The 21832-nt window shown below is 33.6% G+C and overlaps 1 protein-coding gene across 1 annotated transcript; it reads right to left on the bottom strand.

Moving 5' to 3' along the window:
• Positions 1 to 5190: 5190 nt before the first annotated feature.
• Positions 5191 to 19956, bottom strand: LOC124361217. The gene is made up of 13 exons (XM_046815259.1): positions 19923 to 19956; positions 18371 to 18451; positions 18127 to 18267; positions 17968 to 18006; positions 17763 to 17903; positions 17604 to 17642; positions 17447 to 17539; positions 17265 to 17357; positions 16970 to 17175; positions 10492 to 10627; positions 10043 to 10176; positions 7690 to 7921; positions 5191 to 5458 (listed from the first exon to the last, which is right to left on the bottom strand). Exons 1-13 carry the CDS (start codon positions 19954 to 19956, stop codon positions 5388 to 5390), a joined length of 1440 nt encoding a protein of 479 aa, XP_046671215.1. The 3' UTR covers positions 5191 to 5387.
• Positions 19957 to 21832: the final 1876 nt, after the last annotated feature.

The raw sequence follows: 21832 nt of genomic DNA on the forward strand, positions 1-21832 counted from the left end.
ACGCAATGCGCTCATATACTAAATGATATACTAAAGATGCACAACACTGAAGCCAATCAGGTCTACCGACTGTGCCAAGCCCATTCACTCTCATCTACATTCCACGATTGAGAGAAGCAGTTGTAATAAATCTTAATGTTTCAATACGTATTACAGTGGAGTCCCGCTAATCCGAACACGTGTAATCCGAACGTCGGTTAATCCGAACAGGTCCAGGAGGAATTATTTATAACGATAATGAACAGTTATAGGAACTAATTACATACAAAATGAAAATGGGTGCATCATTTCGTACATAAACAAAGAAAACTTTAATTAAATAGACATACAGTATTTTATTAAGACAAATTGTGTACGGTACAGTACATAAATAATGAAATTAAATACAGTACCAAATTAAGACTTGTAGGTTAAGTATGAGTTAAATTACTGTATTAAGAAGTGAAATCAAACAAAAATTGGACGTACAGTACTGATATTATTATTGAGTACAGTATTAAATGTTAAAAGACATAAATTCAGTTATTCTCTTCTGTCGCATTGAAGGGAGTCTATTGGATGACGCGTAGTTTCGTACAACTATTGAACGCGTGGACCCGTACAATATCCAGTACGCTCACATTGCTTAACAATAGAACTCTCTCACTAAATACGGTAAATGTGCTTAGTATTCGCAAACACGTTTATTTGTCAAGAAATACAATGCAACAGTCAGAAAACATGTTTTAATAAACAATGTTGATAATTCTATAACAAAATAGACCCATTCTCAAGTTTAAAACCGTATTTTTCTGTAATTCTGGCTAATCCGAACAATCACATAATCCGAATAGGGCTCGGTCCCAATTAGGTCGGATTAACGGGACTCTACTGTATTTGCTTACGTATGGTAAAATAGTAATAGAATAAAGGTATAATTAGAAGGTTATAGTAATTTGGATCTACTAATACTAGCGACATGCTTGATTAGTAAAGACTGTGCTATCAGTATTTGTGTAATCTAATTGAAGTGTGCTAATTCTTCCTGTCATAGGATTCACAAAATTAAGAGATCCGCGACCACCTGGCGACGTATACCAATTATTTCCATGTAAGCATAATTGCGCGAGTAGGATCTTCTCTGGTTTGAACGATTTATATTATCGGTGCCATTGTTACGTTTGCCTTGTTGCTCCTACCTAGAAAATTCTCGCTCTTCTAATCTACTACCGGGTAAGGGAATGGTGGGAGAAGCTCCACTTCCTGCTGTGCTTTGCTTTTAAATATTGACATTAAACCCTACACGGACACCTGAGGTCTCCTAATGGTGAGGTTAGGGTGGCTAGGGTAGTAATTCAGGAACTCAAACCAAAAAAGTCATCTCTCGAAAATTTCGTTTTTTTCATATTTCTTTAAGGCAGTTAATGTTATAATCGTTTTCAAGAAACTAAAATTCGTGAAAAATGAGTAAATATCGTCCAAGTTAAGTATCGTATAAGTTTTGACAGTTTTTAGTAAGGTATGTGAGAAACTATTCAGAATTTTCAGAAAAAGTTTCATATTTTGAGTTATGAAGATTTGGATTTCGTTGGTTAATGGAAGATTTATCAACCGATGAAACTTTAGGTTATTAGGAAATTCTCCGAAATCAGCCAGTTTAAGCTCTTCTGACACGGGTATTGTTGTCTAAAATATTCTTCTTAGTTTAGGAGTTTATGAAGGGCTATTAGGACAATTGGAAACCTTTTTTTAGCAACTATAGCGGCTGGAATGCAAAATTGAATTTATATGGATTTTCTCATGTGGTAATGTGTAATTAATTGTAGTTAGTAAATGCTAATGTTTCTCAAAATAAACTATTTTGCTAGTCCAGAAAAGCAAAAGTTTCAGTACTTCATGTAGCTCTAATAATAATTCACTATTCAAATTTGTATTTTTTTCACTAGTATTATTATTTTTTGCTTTTATGACACATACCATTTACTATTTTTAGATAATTTGTTATTGTTACATTCTTGTAATTTACTAATATCAAAATAATTTTTTACCTGTGCACACTAAATATTACACAAGTTTATGGTACTGTAGAGACCAAGGCAATACGATTGCAGAATTATTGCAAGTAATAAAGATATCTTATTCTTGTGCTTTATTATTAAGTAGACCAACTTTGTACTGTATCTCTTTGTTGTAAACCAAACCGTTCTTGAGGTATTAAAATCTGCACATAGTGCAGAAGCGAATAATCATCTACGGTAACGTGGATGAATGTCGAAACTTGACACTAGCGGCTTGACTAAATCTCCTTCCTGTTAATAATAATTGTCATTTACAGTGATTGTAGAATGTTTGTATTCAAGTCTTACCGTCAAATGACAAGCGTGGTTGTCATCATCTCCATCAAATGATCTTGTCGCTCTTACAGCAGAGTCAATCCACTAAATTAATCAGTCTGCTGATATTAATTAGAGTCTGTTCTGTCATACTCTGCATAATATCATCAACCAATCACATTAAGGGAGTAGTGTAACATAATTATATTTACTATTATTGTATTTGAATATCCTAACTCTATTATACTGTAATCAATAAAAATTAGGGATCATATCGCGATATAATGTTCAACTTTAATGAAGCAACAGTGGAGATGTAGGTTTTTACAAAGTTAAATTATATTCTTATACAATTTTGGTACAGCTTACAGTGTAATTAAAATGAAAATAAAATACTAACACAACATATTTTAATGTTTCTCGAAATAAACTATTTTGCTAGTCCAGAAAAGCGAAAGTTTCGGTACTTCATGCAAACAACTTAAAAGTGTGTTTGAGTCTTTGCCCCGTCAAAGTTTGGCTTAGTTTGAAGTTCCTGGTTTCTGATGCGAGCTCAATCTCTAAATTTCTGAACTTTTAATGTTGTCAAGGTAAGTAAGAATATCAACATACCTTACTGTGTGTAGAAATTTTACTGTTGTGTACGAAACGTACATAATATTCACGATGGAATATTCAGGAAATATAATTCACGGCGTTGTAGAGGTCAATGGCAGTTTAAAGACCTAATCAACATTTCGTAGGAGAAACATTCTTGTGACACGCTACTGCCCATTTTCATTTGGTAACTTGTTAACTTGCAAACTCTATTTCTCTTTGGGTCTGCTAGATTTGTTGTGATGTAGGTTGTAAAACAGTAATTTGACGATTTACATTCCATTATGTGAGAACATAATCAGCAAGTTTAATCCAGTTTTGAAAGACTCATGGATTGAGTGCTGATGATATGGTTAAACCTTTATTAGATATAAATAATATCCAATCTGACAATTATGTAGCGCTGTAGCAAACCTGGGTCGACGGATAGAAATCTGAAAAAAGAGAAAACTATTTCAATTAAAATTACTTAATCATATTACACAAAATAGTGGTGAATTTAGTAAAATATGTCACTTGTATATACTCATATATATTTGAGTTGAAATTCGGCTATTGCCATCTACACAAATTTATCGAATGTAAATAACAATCGTTTGACAGGTATTTGGTCTTCCGATCATATGTTAGTTTGGTTATTTAAACGCATATATGACAGAAACGGCCTAATAAAAAATAATTGAATCGTAAAAATTAAGGGTTCTGTGGTTTAGTGGTAGCGCACTCACCCGGCAAGTGAGAGAAGGCAAAGTCCATTCTCACTCATAATTCTCCCACATCACGATATCTCTAAAAGTTGAAATTTGCCACACGTATGCCTCATGACTTAAACTAAAGCATTTACACAAATCAAAGCAAGATCAAACATCCTTACGGTTTGGGCTGGGGTTGCAACCCCTAGAAAAACTAAGTTTTGTTTTTCAAGTTGGCATTAGAAACATGAAAAATTACAGACACATTTTTCTAGACATAAAAATGTATCATTACAATCAACCATCTATAGGGTTTGCAGCCCAAAAATGAACTATAATTTATGTTATCCAATTTCGCCATGTCCAACAAAGATCAACTTTGAGATACGTTACTCGTGTTCTCAACAAAAAAAGAAAACTATTTTCATAAGGAACAATCACCCATAGATGGATTAATGGGATTACAACCCAAAGAAGAATTATATTTTTATTTTATCAACTTTCCGATGTCCTAAAAAAATGCAATATGACATGCATCTCTCATAATTTCGATATAAAAAATAACAGAAGGTTAAAATTGTTACGGCAAGGAAAAATCTTAGAAATTATACGTTTTATTTATTTTCTTAATACAATGTAATAATATTAAGATAGTAATATTAATATTAAGGAAATGCAACTTTTCATATAGCTAATGTTGCTTTAGTTTAGTGAATATGATAGTAACAATATTTTCAATTTTCATTAGTATTAAAGTTATATTGTAATTATGTAATAATATAATCTACAACATGTGTTAAAAGTAACGATCAGTATTACTTGGTTAACGGTTACTGTTACCCTTTAACTATAAAATTAACTTTGCTCATTTATATAGAACGAACAGTCTACTTCTTAATAACATAGACTAAGTAATAACGTTCCATTTCCCCCGAGACCTCTAAGGGTAAGTCTTGGTTGAATATTGTAGGTCAAGTTTATATAGTATAATATTATGCAAGTACTCACTTCTGAATAATGCAATAAACCAACAGTGCAGCAAGGAATTTGTCAAATGGTGGAAAATACTAAACATTGGAAATGTTTTTAGTCACAATTTAATGGTAAAAAACTAAAAATAGTTTATTACATATACAATAATAAATGCCTGTACAAAAACCTGCACCTAAATTTCATAAGCATGTAGTGCATAATTGTAACGATCTTGAATAAGGTTTATTGTCACCAAAAAGGTGTTTGATTAATTTTTCGTAAATTTTCAAGATAAAGTAAATTCAAAAATTTCGTAATTTCAGAATATTTTTTTATTTTAAGAAGTTTCCAAATATTCATAATAAAGAAAGATTTAAGTTTAAAGTGTTAAGTTGCGCCAAATTTGTCAGTATTTAACCGTACAAAACTTACCATTAAGTGTTGGATTTAGTAGTCACTCCCTGTAGATTATGTACTGAACAGTCAGGTTACCAAATTTAGACTCTACTAAACAAAGATGATGTACAAGTAATTAAAAACAATAAAAGGAATAAATTATTTTCTAATAATATTATTATAAATTATTTTAATAAGGAATAAAACAAACTTTATATATTTTACAACAATATTTATTGCCTTTTTACATCATGAAACAAAATAGCTCATTTAAAAATACAGGAGTTAGCATTGTTTACTATATACATTCGTATTTAGTTACATTTTCTAATTGAGCAAGTTTTATTTAAAGTAAAAAAGGTATTGTAACAGATATACACGGGAGTTACTGGTAGAGTAGTAGAGTGATAGTCCAATGTCACGTGGTGGTGGCGAGAATAGCTGCTGACAGGGCGGTGACAGTTGACAACAGGGAGTCTCTACAGCTGGCTGCAACAATATACCACTCTGTTTATGTTTATACACGAGAGGTAATGCTATAGTGGTAAAGTGAGGGTCTAATGTCTCGTAGTGTGGTATGAATGGTTGTTGACATGGCGGTGACAGTTGACAACAGGGAGTCTCTACAGCTGGCTGCAACAATATACCACTCTGTTTATGTTTATACACGAGAGGTAATGCTATAGTGGTAAAGTGAGGGTCTAATGTCTCGTAGTGTGGTATGAATGGTTGTTGACATGGCGGTGACAGTTGACAACAGGGAGTCTCTACAGCTGGCTGCAACAATATACCACTCTGTTTATGTTTATACACGAGAGGTAATGCTATAGTGGTAAAGTGAGGGTCTAATGTCTCGTAGTGTGGTATGAATGGTTGTTGACATGGCGGTGACAGTTGACAAGAGGGAGTCTCTGCAGCTGGCTGCAACAATATACCACTCTGTTTATGTTTATACACGAGAGGTAATGCTATAGTGGTAAAGTGAGGGTCTAATGTCTCGTAGTGTGGTATGAATGGTTGTTGACATGGCGGTGACAGTTGACAACAGGGAGTCTCTACAGCTGGCTGCAACAATATACCACTCTGTTTATGTTTATACACGAGAGGTAATGCTATAGTGGTAAAGTGAGGGTCTAATGTCTCGTAGTGTGGTATGAATGGTTGTTGACATGGCGGTGACAGTTGACAACAGGGAGTCTCTACAGCTGGCTGCAACAATATACCACTCTGTTTATGTTTATACACGAGAGGTAATGCTATAGTGGTAAAGTGAGGGTCTAATGTCTCGTAGTGTGGTATGAATGGTTGTTGACATGGCGGTGACAGTTGACAACAGGGAGTCTCTACAGCTGGCTGCAACAATATACCACTCTGTTTATGTTTATACACGAGAGGTAATGCTATAGTGGTAAAGTGAGGGTCTAATGTCTCGTAGTGTGGTATGAATGGTTGTTGACATGGCGGTGACAGTTGACAACAGGGAGTCTCTACAGCTGGCTGCAACAATATACCACTCTGTTTATGTTTATACACGAGAGGTAATGCTATAGTGGTAAAGTGAGGGTCTAATGTCTCGTAGTGTGGTATGAATGGTTGTTGACATGGCGGTGACAGTTGACAACAGGGAGTCTCTACAGCTGGCTGCAACAATATACCACTCTGTTTATGTTTATACACGAGAGGTAATGCTATAGTGGTAAAGTGAGGGTCTAATGTCTCGTAGTGTGGTATGAATGGTTGTTGACATGGCGGTGACAGTTGACAACAGGGAGTCTCTACAGCTGGCTGCAACAATATACCACTCTGTTTATGTTTATACACGAGAGGTAATGCTATAGTGGTAAAGTGAGGGTCTAATGTCTCGTAGTGTGGTATGAATGGTTGTTGACATGGCGGTGACAGTTGACAACAGGGAGTCTCTACAGCTGGCTGCAACAATATACCACTCTGTTTATGTTTATACACGAGAGGTAATGCTATAGTGGTAAAGTGAGGGTCTAATGTCTCGTAGTGTGGTATGAATGGTTGTTGACATGGCGGTGACAGTTGACAACAGGGAGTCTCTACAGCTGGCTGCAACAATATACCACTCTGTTTATGTTTATACACGAGAGGTAATGCTATAGTGGTAAAGTGAGGGTCTAATGTCTCGTAGTGTGGTATGAATGGTTGTTGACATGGCGGTGACAGTTGACAAGAGGGAGTCTCTACAGCTGGCTGCAACAATATACCACTCTGTTTATGTTTATACACGAGAGGTAATGCTATAGTGGTAAAGTGAGGGTCTAATGTCTCGTAGTGTGGTATGAATGGTTGTTGACATGGCGGTGACAGTTGACAAGAGGGAGTCTCTACAGCTGGCTGCAACAATATACCACTCTGTTTATGTTTATACACGAGAGGTAATGCTATAGTGGTAAAGTGAGGGTCTAATGTCTCGTAGTGTGGTATGAATGGTTGTTGACATGGCGGTGACAGTTGACAAGAGGGAGTCTCTACAGCTGGCTGCAACAATATACCACTCTGTTTATGTTTATACACGAGAGGTAATGCTATAGTGGTAAAGTGAGGGTCTAATGTCTCGTAGTGTGGTATGAATGGTTGTTGACATGGCGGTGACAGTTGGAAACACTATTCTAAGCTATTTTAGTTTACTATTTAATTTTGAAATATTATGCATTAATTCTAAGTTTTCGCCAATAAAGAGTAAAGTGATTTACCCTGACTGAGAACCATGGACAGCTTCTGGTTAGTGAGATCGACGTGGAGTCGGGGAGTGACCAGGCGCTCCCAGGGGGGCAGATTGTCGATGGTGACGCGACAGCGCAGCTCCAGGGCGAAGTACGGACCCTGGAAGTGTCGTCTCTCTGGGAGAAAACTGAGACCCAAAGACTGGGCGAACAAACCATGACTAGAGACCAGGGGATACTGTACCAACCGTGTTGGTTCCGCCTACACACAGAAATGTATGTATAAACATAACATGGCAGAACTTAGCAAGTCTTTGTGTATTATTACCTTATAGATATTTTTAAAGTTGTACGGGAATGAAAATAATTTATGGCTCCATCTAGCTCACAGCTTGCTTGTCTGGAATTTTACCTGAACTGGCATTCTCCTATAGTAAAAGTTTGTGACTTTGTGTATTATTCTATGTAATGTAATAAATACAATATTCACTATGAATTGTTACTATTTATTCTCTTTATTTTTTTAAATTAAACCTTAAAATTATTACAAGAGTCATGTTTTAGTACACTTTCTTGATTATTTAAGGTGATCATATTAATGGTCTAGCCTGGTCATATATTAAAGTAAAATTGTTTCTACATCTTTAAACTTACAATCATTTTACGATCGCAACCAACAATTTCAGCCTTCTAGGAAATTTAAAATTTTCAGCGTGGTATTTATATCTACTTATGTATCACAGATAGTTGCACGAAATATTTACGTTACTAAATGTTAACAATAACGAATATTATAGTCACGCTAATAGCCGTTATAACACCATAATAGCCAGAAGGTTGGGTTACAGTAATTTCCTAATATAGATGTTTTTAAAATTTGTATTTTTAACTGCTTCATCAAAATGGAGTACACGAATGAATCATCTGAAACAGAGCTACGGCGATTAATGTTACTGCATTCTAGATGAAGTAATGACATTAGACGTAAAAGAATTATTGCTCGAAGATCACTTAGGTAATAAATTAAAATAGTATAAGTTGCATCAACGTATTGATTCTGTGTAAACTTTGCTTTATGACAGAACAACCACAGGCTATATGTAAAGAGTTTAACCACTACTATGTGCTTAAATGTATATCCCTCAAATCATAGAGTCTGTTTGTTATCAATAACAATTGTTATTTTACCCTTTTCTGAAATCGTTTTTATAGCACAGAGGAAGAAATAAACAGATACAAATTTATATTTTAGTAAAAAATATACTTTTAAATGCAAATATCAGCAAATATAAAGTATGGACTGAGTGTATCCTATTGTATGATACTATTTCGAATAAAATGTGCAATATTAAAAAAATAACACTGAACACAATTATACCAAAACACCCCATTAAACTCAATTTATTATGTAATAAATTGAATTCACCTTGTTTCGTATAAACATTTATTTCTAAGTTTGTATTATTATTATTATTAACGTTATTATGCTATAACGAGTTAATATAAAATTGTGTTTTATGTGTTAAATTACTTTACTCAAATATTTTACTAGTGGTAACAATAATATTATTCCAACCCTTTCTTAAGTTGTATGTGTCAACCACTATTATCTCTGACATCAAAGATCACACCGTGTCAAAACATTATTTACTCTAAATTGCGTAATTCTTGAAATATTTTGGTCTCGTTGTGAAGATCCACCTTCAGTCAACAGTTTCGGTTTAACATCTGTTGACTGAAGATAGCTCTCCACTGTCAGGTTAAAATATTTCAAGAATATACTCAATTGTGTAAGCAATGTTTTGATGTTTTGTGAACTGGAAGAATGATATTACATATGACTCCTGCCGCGTAATCTTCAAAACTAAGATCATTTTATCTCTTTAATTTATATTAATTGCTGGTCTGTAAAATAATAATATTTATCAGATATGATTGTAGTTCTATGTTGCTAATACTCCAATGTTACAAATATTAATTAACGATTGGGAAAGTTTAAATGACTAGATTTGAATAGATAAACATTAAGTACGTATCTGAATATAATCCCAATATTTATTCCAACATAATCCCACTACTATTATGTGAAAATTAAGTTTGAATAAGTTTTATAGACGCTGTTTCGCCTCCAACATCAGGATTCCAAACGACTGGACTACCACTGGACTTGGGTACTTAATGGTGTGGAAGTAGTTCTGGAGATAAAAATTTTTTTGAATGAACGTTACATATGCCTCAAAAGGTAGTTTGTGACACCTTTGTTATATGTGAGGATTTGCATAATATAACTCTGTATAGCATATAGCCTATATGCTACACGTGTGAGAATGTTTCCTTATCACGTAAGCGCCTATTACACTGTGAGCATAAAACATTATCTCACCTTGGCACCGTTGATGTACCAGGACAGAGAGGGCGCTGGGTGAGACCAAGCCGAGGTACAAGTAGTGTTGATGTGGTCACCCAGGTAGTAACGCCTCTGCACTCCGACTATCTCGGGTTCCGACGTTGGCAGGACTAGAACAACCAGATGAAGGTTTATTTCAATATATATATCGTAGAATTAACTATTATTTTTGCTAAAATTATCATTATGATGTGAACTGATATGAAACGGTGAATCAAATAACCCAAGTTTAATCTTTAAAGTCTTTCAAAAATCCCTCCCGCTCCTTAAGCTGAGTCGCTTTTAAAATTACAAATAATTTTATTGAGTTAAATAACAAGACAAAGGCAATAATGTAAAATTACTTGGTATTTTCACTATATGTAAATGCCTTATTCTGCATTGATAGCGCTGTGTAGGGAATGGACATGTTTAAACTTATTTACCCATAACAGTGAGGTTGTTGCTGGCAAACACAGTTTTGAAGCTAGGCGCCTCAGTCGAGACCTCGCACCTGTACGTCCCGCTAGTGTTGAAGCTCAGCGCTGTCAGCGTTACACTGGTCTTGTCACTCAGGGTTTCCTGTACATAGACACATCAATTGGTGTACTAATAACCAATAAACTATTGATATAAGAGTACATGAGGAGCAACTATGTGAAGGTAACTGCTGTAATGTATTGTAATGAGTTGTCTCTATGTCATATGGTATAAATAAATGAATTCTTCGTTCACCATACATACTTTATATTATGAAGTGATAAATAAAATTCAACACAATTTTATGTATATTTGTGTGTGTATATTATGTGTTTATATTCATAACGTTTTAATCATGCTTAGCATTATTAATGTTGTACAATGTAAATTAATAGGATCTAAATTAATACGAGGGTTAGAAATAGTTATAGGAATAATTAGGTAGAGGTAGTTTGTAATTGTATCATAACAGTCTAGATGGACTACTTTTTGGATAGTAATAGGCCTACATTCAAAACTAACATAAATGTGAGTTAACTCCATTTCTTAATAAGATGTTACGTTATCTACTATTAATCGTACTATGTTAGTTTATTTTTTATTTAAATCACACTGTTCTAAATAGTACGAAAGATACAAGGATACGCAAAAATACTTCTTCTCTATATGATATAAAAAGGAGTCATGAATCACATGGACAGTATGTATAACTTAATTACTCGACATTGTTCCAAGACGTTTTTAACTACTTTAGGTTGAAATTCCCGTGTGTGATTATTAATAAACTGAATACAACAGAACATCGAAGGAACGTAACCTAATGAATAATACACGTAACTTAATTACAGTGTATTATTCTTCTATATAATTCTTCTATTGATGTTATTCTGCATGACACTTATTATGTAGTTGCTCATTTCCATTATGTTTTATCCTCAATGTAAATGTTGGGTTTAGCTTCAGTTCACCACCTTTTTAGTGCAGCGTCTGGAATCTGACGCAGTTACGACTTGATGAGACAATGCACCTGATGAGGCAACAAGAATATCTCTTTACCTAGATTACACTATATTATGTAGTCTAGGTGAGTACAATGTCAAAACGATTTATGTGCAAAGAGTTCATTTTGAAGCTTCTTTGTCACCGATTATTTTATTAATCTCTTCACACAAACATTACTCCAGTTTTCAGGACTCAAGTCTGTGACAGCGTCAGATTCTAGATGCTGCTGCACTAAGAGGAAGGTCTACTGGAGCTAAACCAAACATTCTTATTGAATAATAACATGATGATTGCACTCAATTTGTTTACAATTTTTTCAATTTTTCTTATTGCCATCATGGTTATCCATAAGACCAAAAATGAAATATTAGAATTTGATTTTTACCTTTAGCTTAGACATTTTTATTCCAAAGTAAGTAAATATTTCCTTGGATCAATAAAACCTACTAGGCTTTAGCGAATAGTTTTATGTTGGTTTTGTGGGTAAGATGACACAATGAATAAATTTGGAAACAAAATGAGTAAAAATATGATATTTTCATGTCAAATATTTAAAAAATAATAGAGTGGAAAGTCAATAACTAAAGTCGGTAACAAAATTTGATTTCATCGTACTCTTCCGTTATAGTATCATCCCTACCTCACCGAAACTTTCGAAGACTGCTTTAAAAAAGTATCATATGACAATATATACCGAGCAACATTTACAGTAATCTGTTAACTTCATTTCTAAACAGGCAAGGAAAGCATTTTTATGGTGGATTTCCAAACATAAAATTTGGCTAAGCATATTGAAACCCTATCAGTCAGTAGGCTGACAAAATTGTAAAAGTAAGAAAAAGTAAAGAATGTCTTATTTTACCAGGCAAAGTTAGGGCTAAGCATCCCTCTCTAACATTTAACCTGGGGACCAACGGCTTAAAGGTGACTCAGCGGTCACCTATCCAAGCAGCGGCCACGCTCGACGTTGCTTGATCTGGTTATGTTGCGATAACCGCCGTACCCGCTACACTGTGCCATTGGCAAAAAAATTGTCTGCTGGGTATGTAAATATCTCTCTTCCCCGTGATTGTCTGTCTGTCTTACTGTACACAGGACATCTCATTGACATGAGCAAAATAAAACCTTTTGTATCGCTACTTGCATCATTCCTGAGTTAAATTCATGAATTTGGAAGATATTTATGTCTTCGTAAAAAATTATAAAATCAGAATAACGAAATCTAATTGTCAGTGTCTTGAGGTCCTGAAGGTTTTAGTAACCACATATGCAGTAATATAAATATCAATGCAAAATATCACAATAAATTTGGTTTTGGAATATTCAAGATTCCAAAAGATGCTAATTCCTAAAGATGTTAATTGTTAAAAATGTCCTGAGATCAAAGGCGAAGAATACAATTATAGGAAGAATATAACATTGCAACAAACTAATTTTAAGTGCAATTTATGGGATGTTTAAAATTTAAATTTAGTGGTGTTGACTAAAAATTAAACTCTTTGATTACAAATCAGTCAAAAGAAGGAAAAATGAATCCACAAATCAATATTTTATTAGTAAACAATAATAAGGTAAAATTTAATGTACCTCGTATTTGCAAATTTCAATAAAAACGTTACTCTGTCGTTTCTGAAACTTTCTTAATTTCACATCTACTAAATTCAGAGTCTTTATGTACAAGAGCAAACTAGTTTTAGTACCAATCTATGTAGTAAAAGGTCATGGTTTTATGTTCAATTATTAACTGTAAATGATAATGAACGGTCGATATACAAATATATAAGAAGTAGGATGGAGAGATTTTTGAAGAGCCACTTTTAGGAAAAATCCAAGATGAGGTAAACTTAAGTCAATGATTTGTAGGTCAAAACCTGAAGATCTTGAATTAAGCAATCACAAGAACAATAAAAAATAAGAGGAAATATTAAATAACCAAACTATCAACGCAAGGCCTGTAGGAGTTTATAAAAGTGAATACATAAAAGAGTAAAAAATAACTCAAGAAAATAACAATATGTAACTAGAACTTATAACACTGTAGTTTATGTTAATTATAAGACTGAATATGAATTCCTATTTTTTTATATTTTGTTCTACATTGTGTAACATAAAAAAAGGGACTCTTGTGAATTTACGTCTGTTCTCGTATCTAGAAATCAAGAAAATCATACACATCTATAAGAAATACTTCATTGTGAAAAATATAATATTTAAAGACTACTAGAATACCATAGCAGATATTTACAAACTGTGAAAAATATCGTGGAATATTTTATTTTCCTGAGTATCATGTACAGGGTTATTACACCTAAGGGAGACAAGCAATAAAACATGGCTATTCCCGGAACGCCAATTAAATCGAGGTTCAACAACAACGCTAAATAATTATTTAAATCCATTTACGTTTCCCCATAAATTGTTCGCTCGGTAGATTGTTCTGCGTTTACAATCTTTGGAGAGGATTGTACTGTTATTTACATTACAAGTGATTTATACGAAGTGAATAATTCTCATACAAATACATTTTTATTATTCTTCATACTTTATTTTCGTAGCTGGGAATTTCCCTTTTGAACTATATCTGTTTAATAATAGCCAAGGAGCCCCAATGTACATTATGTAAGAACATGGAGGTCTAATTATATAAGAATTTCCTCTAAGACAGACAATGGTTGTCAATGCTTTTATTAAATAGACAAAAGTATATTATTTCTTAAACATATAAACCCATCAAATTATAGGTCAAATTTTTAGTTACGCTAGTTTAGGTGGAGGGTGAAATCGAAGGGAAGCGAAAGGTTAAACATGCGCCGTGCCAAAACGTGTAAAACATAATTACAAGTAAACTATATCTTTTAGCTCTAAAGCATTAAACTAAATTTGAAAATCGTAAATAAGGCTAAACAATGGACCCAACAGAATACGTACATAAATACATTCAATGCATACATTTACCAGCGTCTTCTTATTGGAAATTAAATGCTTAATATATGATCAAACATTCAATGCGTACCTAAATACATACCTACCTACAAACATACATACGCACAGTCTAAGTCCATCCTCGTATGGTACATAACATGGTACTAAATATCTATATCCCGTTATAACTGCATCTTTGCTGCTCTTTGACCTTAAAATCAATAGTGTTCTTTCTTCGACCAAGAAGAGAACCTATGTGCCAATTTTCAATTCTCCAAAATCTTTATATCAAGAATAATAAGACCGACAAGTACAGAGACGACATGATTTTGAGAAGAAACTGTCTAATCCAAATATATAGCTGTGATAAACGTATTTTTAAACTTTGCCACACTAAAAATGAGGCCCAGAAAAACCTAAGCAACTTAAAATTTTCCTTACACTTTATAGCTTCATTTCCCCTTGAAATTTTACCCTTTACATTTAATGTAACCTATATTATGTCTACATCAAACACAAAAGTGGCTCCTTATATATATATATATATATATTTATTTTTTTTTTTTAAATAAATGCTTTCCCTTAAACTTAGCCTAACACAGCTAAAGATATTTTCACAATAGATACTAAGAAATAAAACACACGGATTTATGTTTTAAACTCGGTGACAATTTATAAAATAATTACATCTAGAAAAGAACATGATGAACTGTAGATAAAGTGTCCAATTCAGTTCCTTAGAAACATAATATAAAGATAGAAGAAATGCATGTATTAATTACATTTATTTTATATATTTAAAAAAAGTCACAGAACAACAATAGTGTACACAACACAAAGTAATGTAAGGATTAAACGCCTAAAGTTATACATTAATGTATACTGCTTCATAGCGTAACATATATTGCAATACCGTAGCAAAACATTGCATATTTACGACAACGTTTTACTCAATCAATGCAAAACATAATATTAAAAAATATTTTATTACCTTTGTCACAAATAAAACTTAAAAAAAAACATTTTATACTGTCTATAAAATTTTAAAAACAATATAAAATTATTAACACAATATTGTTATGGAGAAATGTCATTGACACACTAAAACTATGAAACAGTGACAGAAAATTACCATCGATTGCCTTCAATCTAGAATTTGTTTATCGAGACAGGTTCCAGCGTCAGCATATTGAACAGAGAACAGGCCGTAGGGTTCGTTGCTATCATCTCTGGTTTATAATCATTCTGTCATGTACGTTCTCTCCTATGTTAATGAATATATCCAGACATGCTGCAGTGATATCCAGACATGCTGCAGTGTCAGCATACTGAACAGTACCAACTGGCCGTACTGTTCGTTGCTGTCATCATTGATTCACTTTCATTCTGTCATGTCCATTCCCTTGTATGTTAATTTAGATATCACGACAGGCTGCAACGTCAGCATTATGAGCAGTAACAACTTGCGGTTTCTGTTATATAAATGTTTATAACCATATAATGCAAGCATGTTCATATATATATATATATATATATATATATATATATATATAAAACTGCATAACATACCTGCATAACTGCATATACATATAACTGCAAGACAAGTGGAAGGGGGCATTTTTCAGCTCTTTTAAAATCATTAATAAGTAGCACCACGTATTCAAAGAATAAATAATAAAATTACTGATGTATATATACATCAGTAATTTTATTATTTATTCTTTAAATACGTGGTGCTACTTATTAATGATTTTAAAAGAGCTGAAAAATGCCCCCTTCCACTTGTCTTCACCATTTTGTGACAATGTATTTGGAAATTTAATATATAATTAAAGGTTTGAAAACATTATTTTCATAAATAATTTAAAAAATTATTTCAGAGATTATTTTGGAGACAAGTATTAAAACAAGAAAATAAATAAGTTAAATTTAGTAGTTGCTCGTTATTTATAGAAACACATTTTGTTTTTCGTCTGTGAGTCACTGTGTGTTTTTTTATTTGTTTTTAATTCGTCCACGATGTGAGAAAAATCGTAAACTAAATAAATAATTATTTTTTTCGTAAAATCTACTGAAATAGGATTGCGATCTGTTATAAATAACTAATCGTTAGCAAATGTTATTACTCAGGGGCTTAAATATTTTCTTTTCTTTTACAATTGTTCTCTAGTCTTTACCGCAGGATACCTCGAGAACGATTATATATACAATTTATATTTTACATAGAGGTTCATTTATGTAGCAACGTGAATGTAGATGATAAGTCTTGTGACTATATGGGATTTGCGAGAGCATCAGTGACGTTTAGCTGTTTACAGGATATCTAGAGAACAAATGAACTATAGGTATAACTGTGCATACATTTTCAGCGAAGTCTGTTACACTAAACACTGTCAGGTGTAACTACCCTTCTTAGTTGCATCTAAACTGGATAAACGTACGTACAATTACACAACGTACAAACATTTCTATGAACGTTAGTATGGTTGACTATCCCAAAATTTAATAGATTTCACTCACGTCTAAAACAATGCCTGGACGAGGAAATATCTGCGTGTGGGGAGTGTTGCCCGGCATGTACCTGAAGAACTCCAACTCGTCCTTGTACCACTTGACTGAGTAAAGCTTCTCGCCGTCTGTGTCGAACCTGCAGCAGAGAGTGATGTCCTCGTGGATATCCACGTACGGGGGAACTACTACTTCAGTCAGTCGCAGACTTGTTACCTCTGCAACATTATTATAAATATTATTATAATTGTTTGGTTACAGAACTCCATCTCGTCCTTGTACCACTTGACTGAGTAGAGCTTCTCGCCGTCTGTGTCGAACCTGCAGCAGAGAGTGATGTCCTCGTGGATGTCCACGTACGGGGGAACTACTACTTCAGTCAGTCGCAGACTTGTTACCTCTGCAACATTATTATAAATATTATTATAATTGTTTGGTTACAGAACTCCAACTCGTCCTTGTACCACTTGACTGAGTAGAGCTTCTCGCCGTCTGTGTCGAACCTGCAGCAGAGAGTGATGTCCTCGTGGATGTCCACGTACGGGGGAACTACTACTTCATTCAGTCGCAGACTTGTTACCTCTGCAACATTATTATAAATATTATTATAATTGTTTGGTTACAGAACTCCAACTCGTCCTTGTACCACTTGACTGAGTAGAGCTTCTCGCCGTCTGTGTCGAACCTGCAGCAGATAGTGATGTCCTCGTGGATATCCACGTACGGGGGAACTACTACTTCAGTCAGTCGCAGACTTGTTACCTCTGCAACATTATTGTAAATATTATTATAATTGTTTGGTTACAGAACTCCAACTCGTCCTTGTACCACTTGACTGAGTAGAGCTTCTCGCCGTCTGTGTCGAACCTGCAGCAGATAGTGATGTCCTCGTGGATATCCACGTACGGGGGAACTACTACTTCAGTCAGTCGCAGACTTGTTACCTCTGCAACATTATTGTAAATATTATTATAATTGTTTGGTTACAGAACTCCAACTCGTCCTTGTACCACTTGACTGAGTAGAGCTTCTCGCCGTCTGTGTCGAACCTGCAGCAGATAGTGATGTCCTCGTGGATATCCACGTACGGGGGAACTACTACTTCAGTCAGTCGCAGACTTGTTACCTCTGCAACATTATTGTAAATATTATTATAATTGTTTGGTTACAGAACTCCAACTCGTCCTTGTACCACTTGACTGAGTAGAGCTTCTCGCCGTCTGTGTCGAACCTGCAGCAGAGAGTGATGTCCTCGTGGATATCCACGTACGGGGGAACTACTACTTCAGTCAGTCGCAGACTTGTCACCTCTGCAACATTGTGATAAATATTATTATAATTGTTTGGTAGCAGAACTCCAACTCGTCCTTGTACCACTTGACTGAGTAGAGCTTCTCTCCGTGTGTGTCGAACCTGCAGCAGAGAGTGATGTCCTCGTGGATGTCCACGTACGGGGGAGAACTACTACTTCGGTCAGTCGCAGACTTGTCACCTCTGCAACATTGTGGTAAATATTATTATTAATGTTTGGTAGCAGAACTACGACTTATATTTTTATTTATCTGATCATGTTTACGCTTTATACGTTACTCAGACCTCGGTCTCCCACTTAGGAAAATTTAAATAGAAATTATACATTATATAAACGATATTTATTGAATATAATAATCATGGTTATTGTTTATTTATAGTTCGTATTTTTTTGGTATGAAAGAAAAAACAATCATACCTTCCAAACATTCGTGACTAGATTTTGTTTTGGGAAAAAAGCTTATATATAACTCAAAACCATTTACATTTTGAGTACTGCAAGTTATTTTGGAAATGACTTGAAGTTTTAAGTCCAATATAAAAGCCATAATTCACGCCATTGAGACCTGGCTGGCAAGTATGATCTTTGAATTCAGGCACGGGCTAGGTGTACACATTGATTGAAAGTCTTTGAGTAGACAGAGCTGGAACATAAAGTGGTAACGTTTTACGTAATATATTCTCTGTTATCAATTATGGTAATTTCTTCACATACTTGTCCAAAATGAAATAATTATGTATTTGGATTACCATAGTATAAATTCGCAGCAATCCATTTATAACATTCTTATATTTCACAAGATGGTAATAAGAAAGAAAGTATGTTCGAGACATCCGTCGGCCAACTCTCTCCAGTATCAATTGGGCAGAATATTGTTAATTCCTCGTATTTAGAGAAAGTACTGAAAATAAAGAAAACAAAAAAGATAATGCACAAACAGTGTTATCAAACTCAGGGTAGCAAATGCCAATGGTCACATTTAGAACTTAGTAGGGGCTCTCTTTAATTTATATAAAATCATTCCTTAAAAGGAATGGTAAGTGAAACAGTGGGTATACAGTATCAATGAGGATATTCTTCTATACACTGTATACCCCAAAAGGATTACAACGTTGCACAGATCTGTATTTATTAATTACTTATTTGTTAGTTTGATTTATTTGAAAACTTAGGCAAGCTTCAAAAATTGCTTAAAAATCAAAATAGCTAATTTCTATAAATAAGTTCTAAAATAAGATCGAAATAAGTTATGCAACCATGTATATTCTTTTACAACCTATGAAAGGCCCTTATTGAGAATTTGACAAAACCTTTTTTTAACTAAGAGTTAAAAAAATAATGACTTGTTCAAGGAGTTATTATATTTTCATCGTTTTCAGCAAAATATGTAAACCGAGAGACCACGTTCCACCTTATACCTTATGTAAAAAAAGGTCAAGGTGTACGGATATTCGAGTTCTGAAGATATTATTTACAATTTTACAGGAAATATTCCCGTCACGTTCAACTCGACCCTTGGCGGCACTTCACTCAATCCCTGTGTTTTCCTTTTCGGTTTTTTTTTCTTTATGTTGAGGCAATATACCTCAACATAAAGATAAAAAACTATTATGTAGGCAGTATTTTCAAAACCTCTTTGCATAACAGACTTACTCCGTGTGCGACAAAGGTGCCTGGACAGATTCATTTTGAATTCCATGTACACAAGTCGTTCATATATGCCATATCAGAAATATTAAAACAGCAGTGCTACATATATATATATATATTAATTATATATTATTATTATATATTAAACCCTGGTGACTTCCACCAAGCATATAAAGCAGAAAATAACAGACATAAGCTACAATCAATATCATTACCTTCTACGCGTTTAAAAGATGTAACATTGTCAATACCCGTTAAAAATAACTTATTATTTGAATTTTGAGTTTACTCAAGGAAGCTTATCACACAGATTACACTTTTAGATGACAATACGAAGCTTTGAGACATACTGTACCTTATTTTGAACATATATTTTAAAAGATTTAAAAATGCAGTATATTAATTTTTGTGTATAAAAGTACTTGCCAAAAATTGTCTTTCCTTAATTTTTAACATTTAAACAAATGAAAATGCCGTTTCAATCAACTGAATCCAGAACGTGGTCTCTGGTTTTTAATATATTGCTGAAAACTATGAAAATATAATAACTCGTTGGTATACGTTATTATGGTAAATAGTTGTTTTTTAAATCCTTTGTCAAATTCTCAATAATGATTTTTCATAGTATGTATAAGAATATCCATGATTATAGATATAACTTATTATAAATTAGCTATTTTGTTAAAAAAAAAGCATGCAAAGTATTCAAATAAATAAAACTAACAATTTCTGTGCTTTAAACATATATTTACGAGTATAGTACTTCTAACGTATTTAGATGTTCTCCATACGCTAGTTTAATCAACATGTTGCATAACAAAATAATTTGTTGTACTTAATCACGTAGCTTCGCATAACAGAAGTCTATATAAATTGTTTAGTAGCAAAAGAATTGCATTTTTATATAACTTTCCTAGAACTTATTTGGTTAAAATATCTTAATCAATAAAACGTGATCTCGATAACACTTTACATGTTGAATATTTAACGTGTTACAAGTGAAGTAGATGAATAAACTCCATATAATACAGTTGGTTTAATAAAGAATAGACGCAACAAACTAATTTAGGTAAAAGGGGGCTTAACTTGATAGGGACCAAAATATTGTTACATACTTTAGGAGTGGTTGGTGCTCTGAATGTAAAGAGGAGTTTTGGAATGTACACTCGTGCCAAAATTCGTTTTCGTTTATTAATAAACCTGGAATACCCGATTATGTTATTTTATTTTATTTTTCAGTGTATAAGTAACAACTAACGTTTTTCAGAGGAATAATTTTTACCTTTCTTCGCATTATTCTTACCAGGACCTTTCTAAAGCAATACTTTCACACTAAAAATAAGCAATCCTTCTGGGACGTTGAATATTGCCGCTGGTATTGTTAAAATATTTTTGTGAACCCCTGAGTAATGGGTTTTTCATGTACGTTATAAAATCTAATCCCGATATTTGATAAGATCTCAATCATATTCAAAACCTTAAATAAATTAGAAGAAAATAAATAATAGTAATAATCACTTAAAATAACTATTACACCTTCGTCATCATTGCACTACAAAGCCATAAATTTACTACAACATTGTAGTCATGCTAGCATTGTAAGCATACATTACATATGCATGTACTCGTCACCCGAGGGGATCTGCCACTTGTTTGCAATACGAGCATTGTACATACATTACCATATGCATATACTCGTCACCCAGGAGATCTGCCAGTTATTTGCAATAGCATTGTAAGCATATTTTGCATATGCGTATACTCGTCACCCCAGGAGATCTGCCAGTTATTTGCAATAGCATTGTAAACATATATTGCATATGCGTATACTCGTCACCCTAGGAGATCTGCCAGTTATTTGCAATAGCATTTATAAGCATATATTGCATATGCGTATACTCGTCACCCCAGGA

This window comes from Homalodisca vitripennis, chromosome 4, assembly GCF_021130785.1.
Source record: "Homalodisca vitripennis isolate AUS2020 chromosome 4, UT_GWSS_2.1, whole genome shotgun sequence".
NCBI classification, from domain to species: domain Eukaryota; kingdom Metazoa; phylum Arthropoda; class Insecta; order Hemiptera; family Cicadellidae; genus Homalodisca; species Homalodisca vitripennis.

Excerpts from the sequence above, each read along its gene's own strand:
- LOC124361217 (XM_046815259.1), bottom strand. The coding sequence starts at position 19,956 with ATGAATCTGTCCAGGCACCTTTGTCGCACACGGA. Across the intron at positions 18,268-18,370 it reads GACATCACTCTCTGCTGCAG|AGGTGACAAGTCTGCGACTG; the intron begins GTTCGACACACA and ends ACAATGTTGCAG. Across the intron at positions 17,643-17,762 it reads CAAGGACGAGTTGGAGTTCT|GTTCGACACAGACGGCGAGA; the intron begins GTAACCAAACAA and ends TATCTGCTGCAG.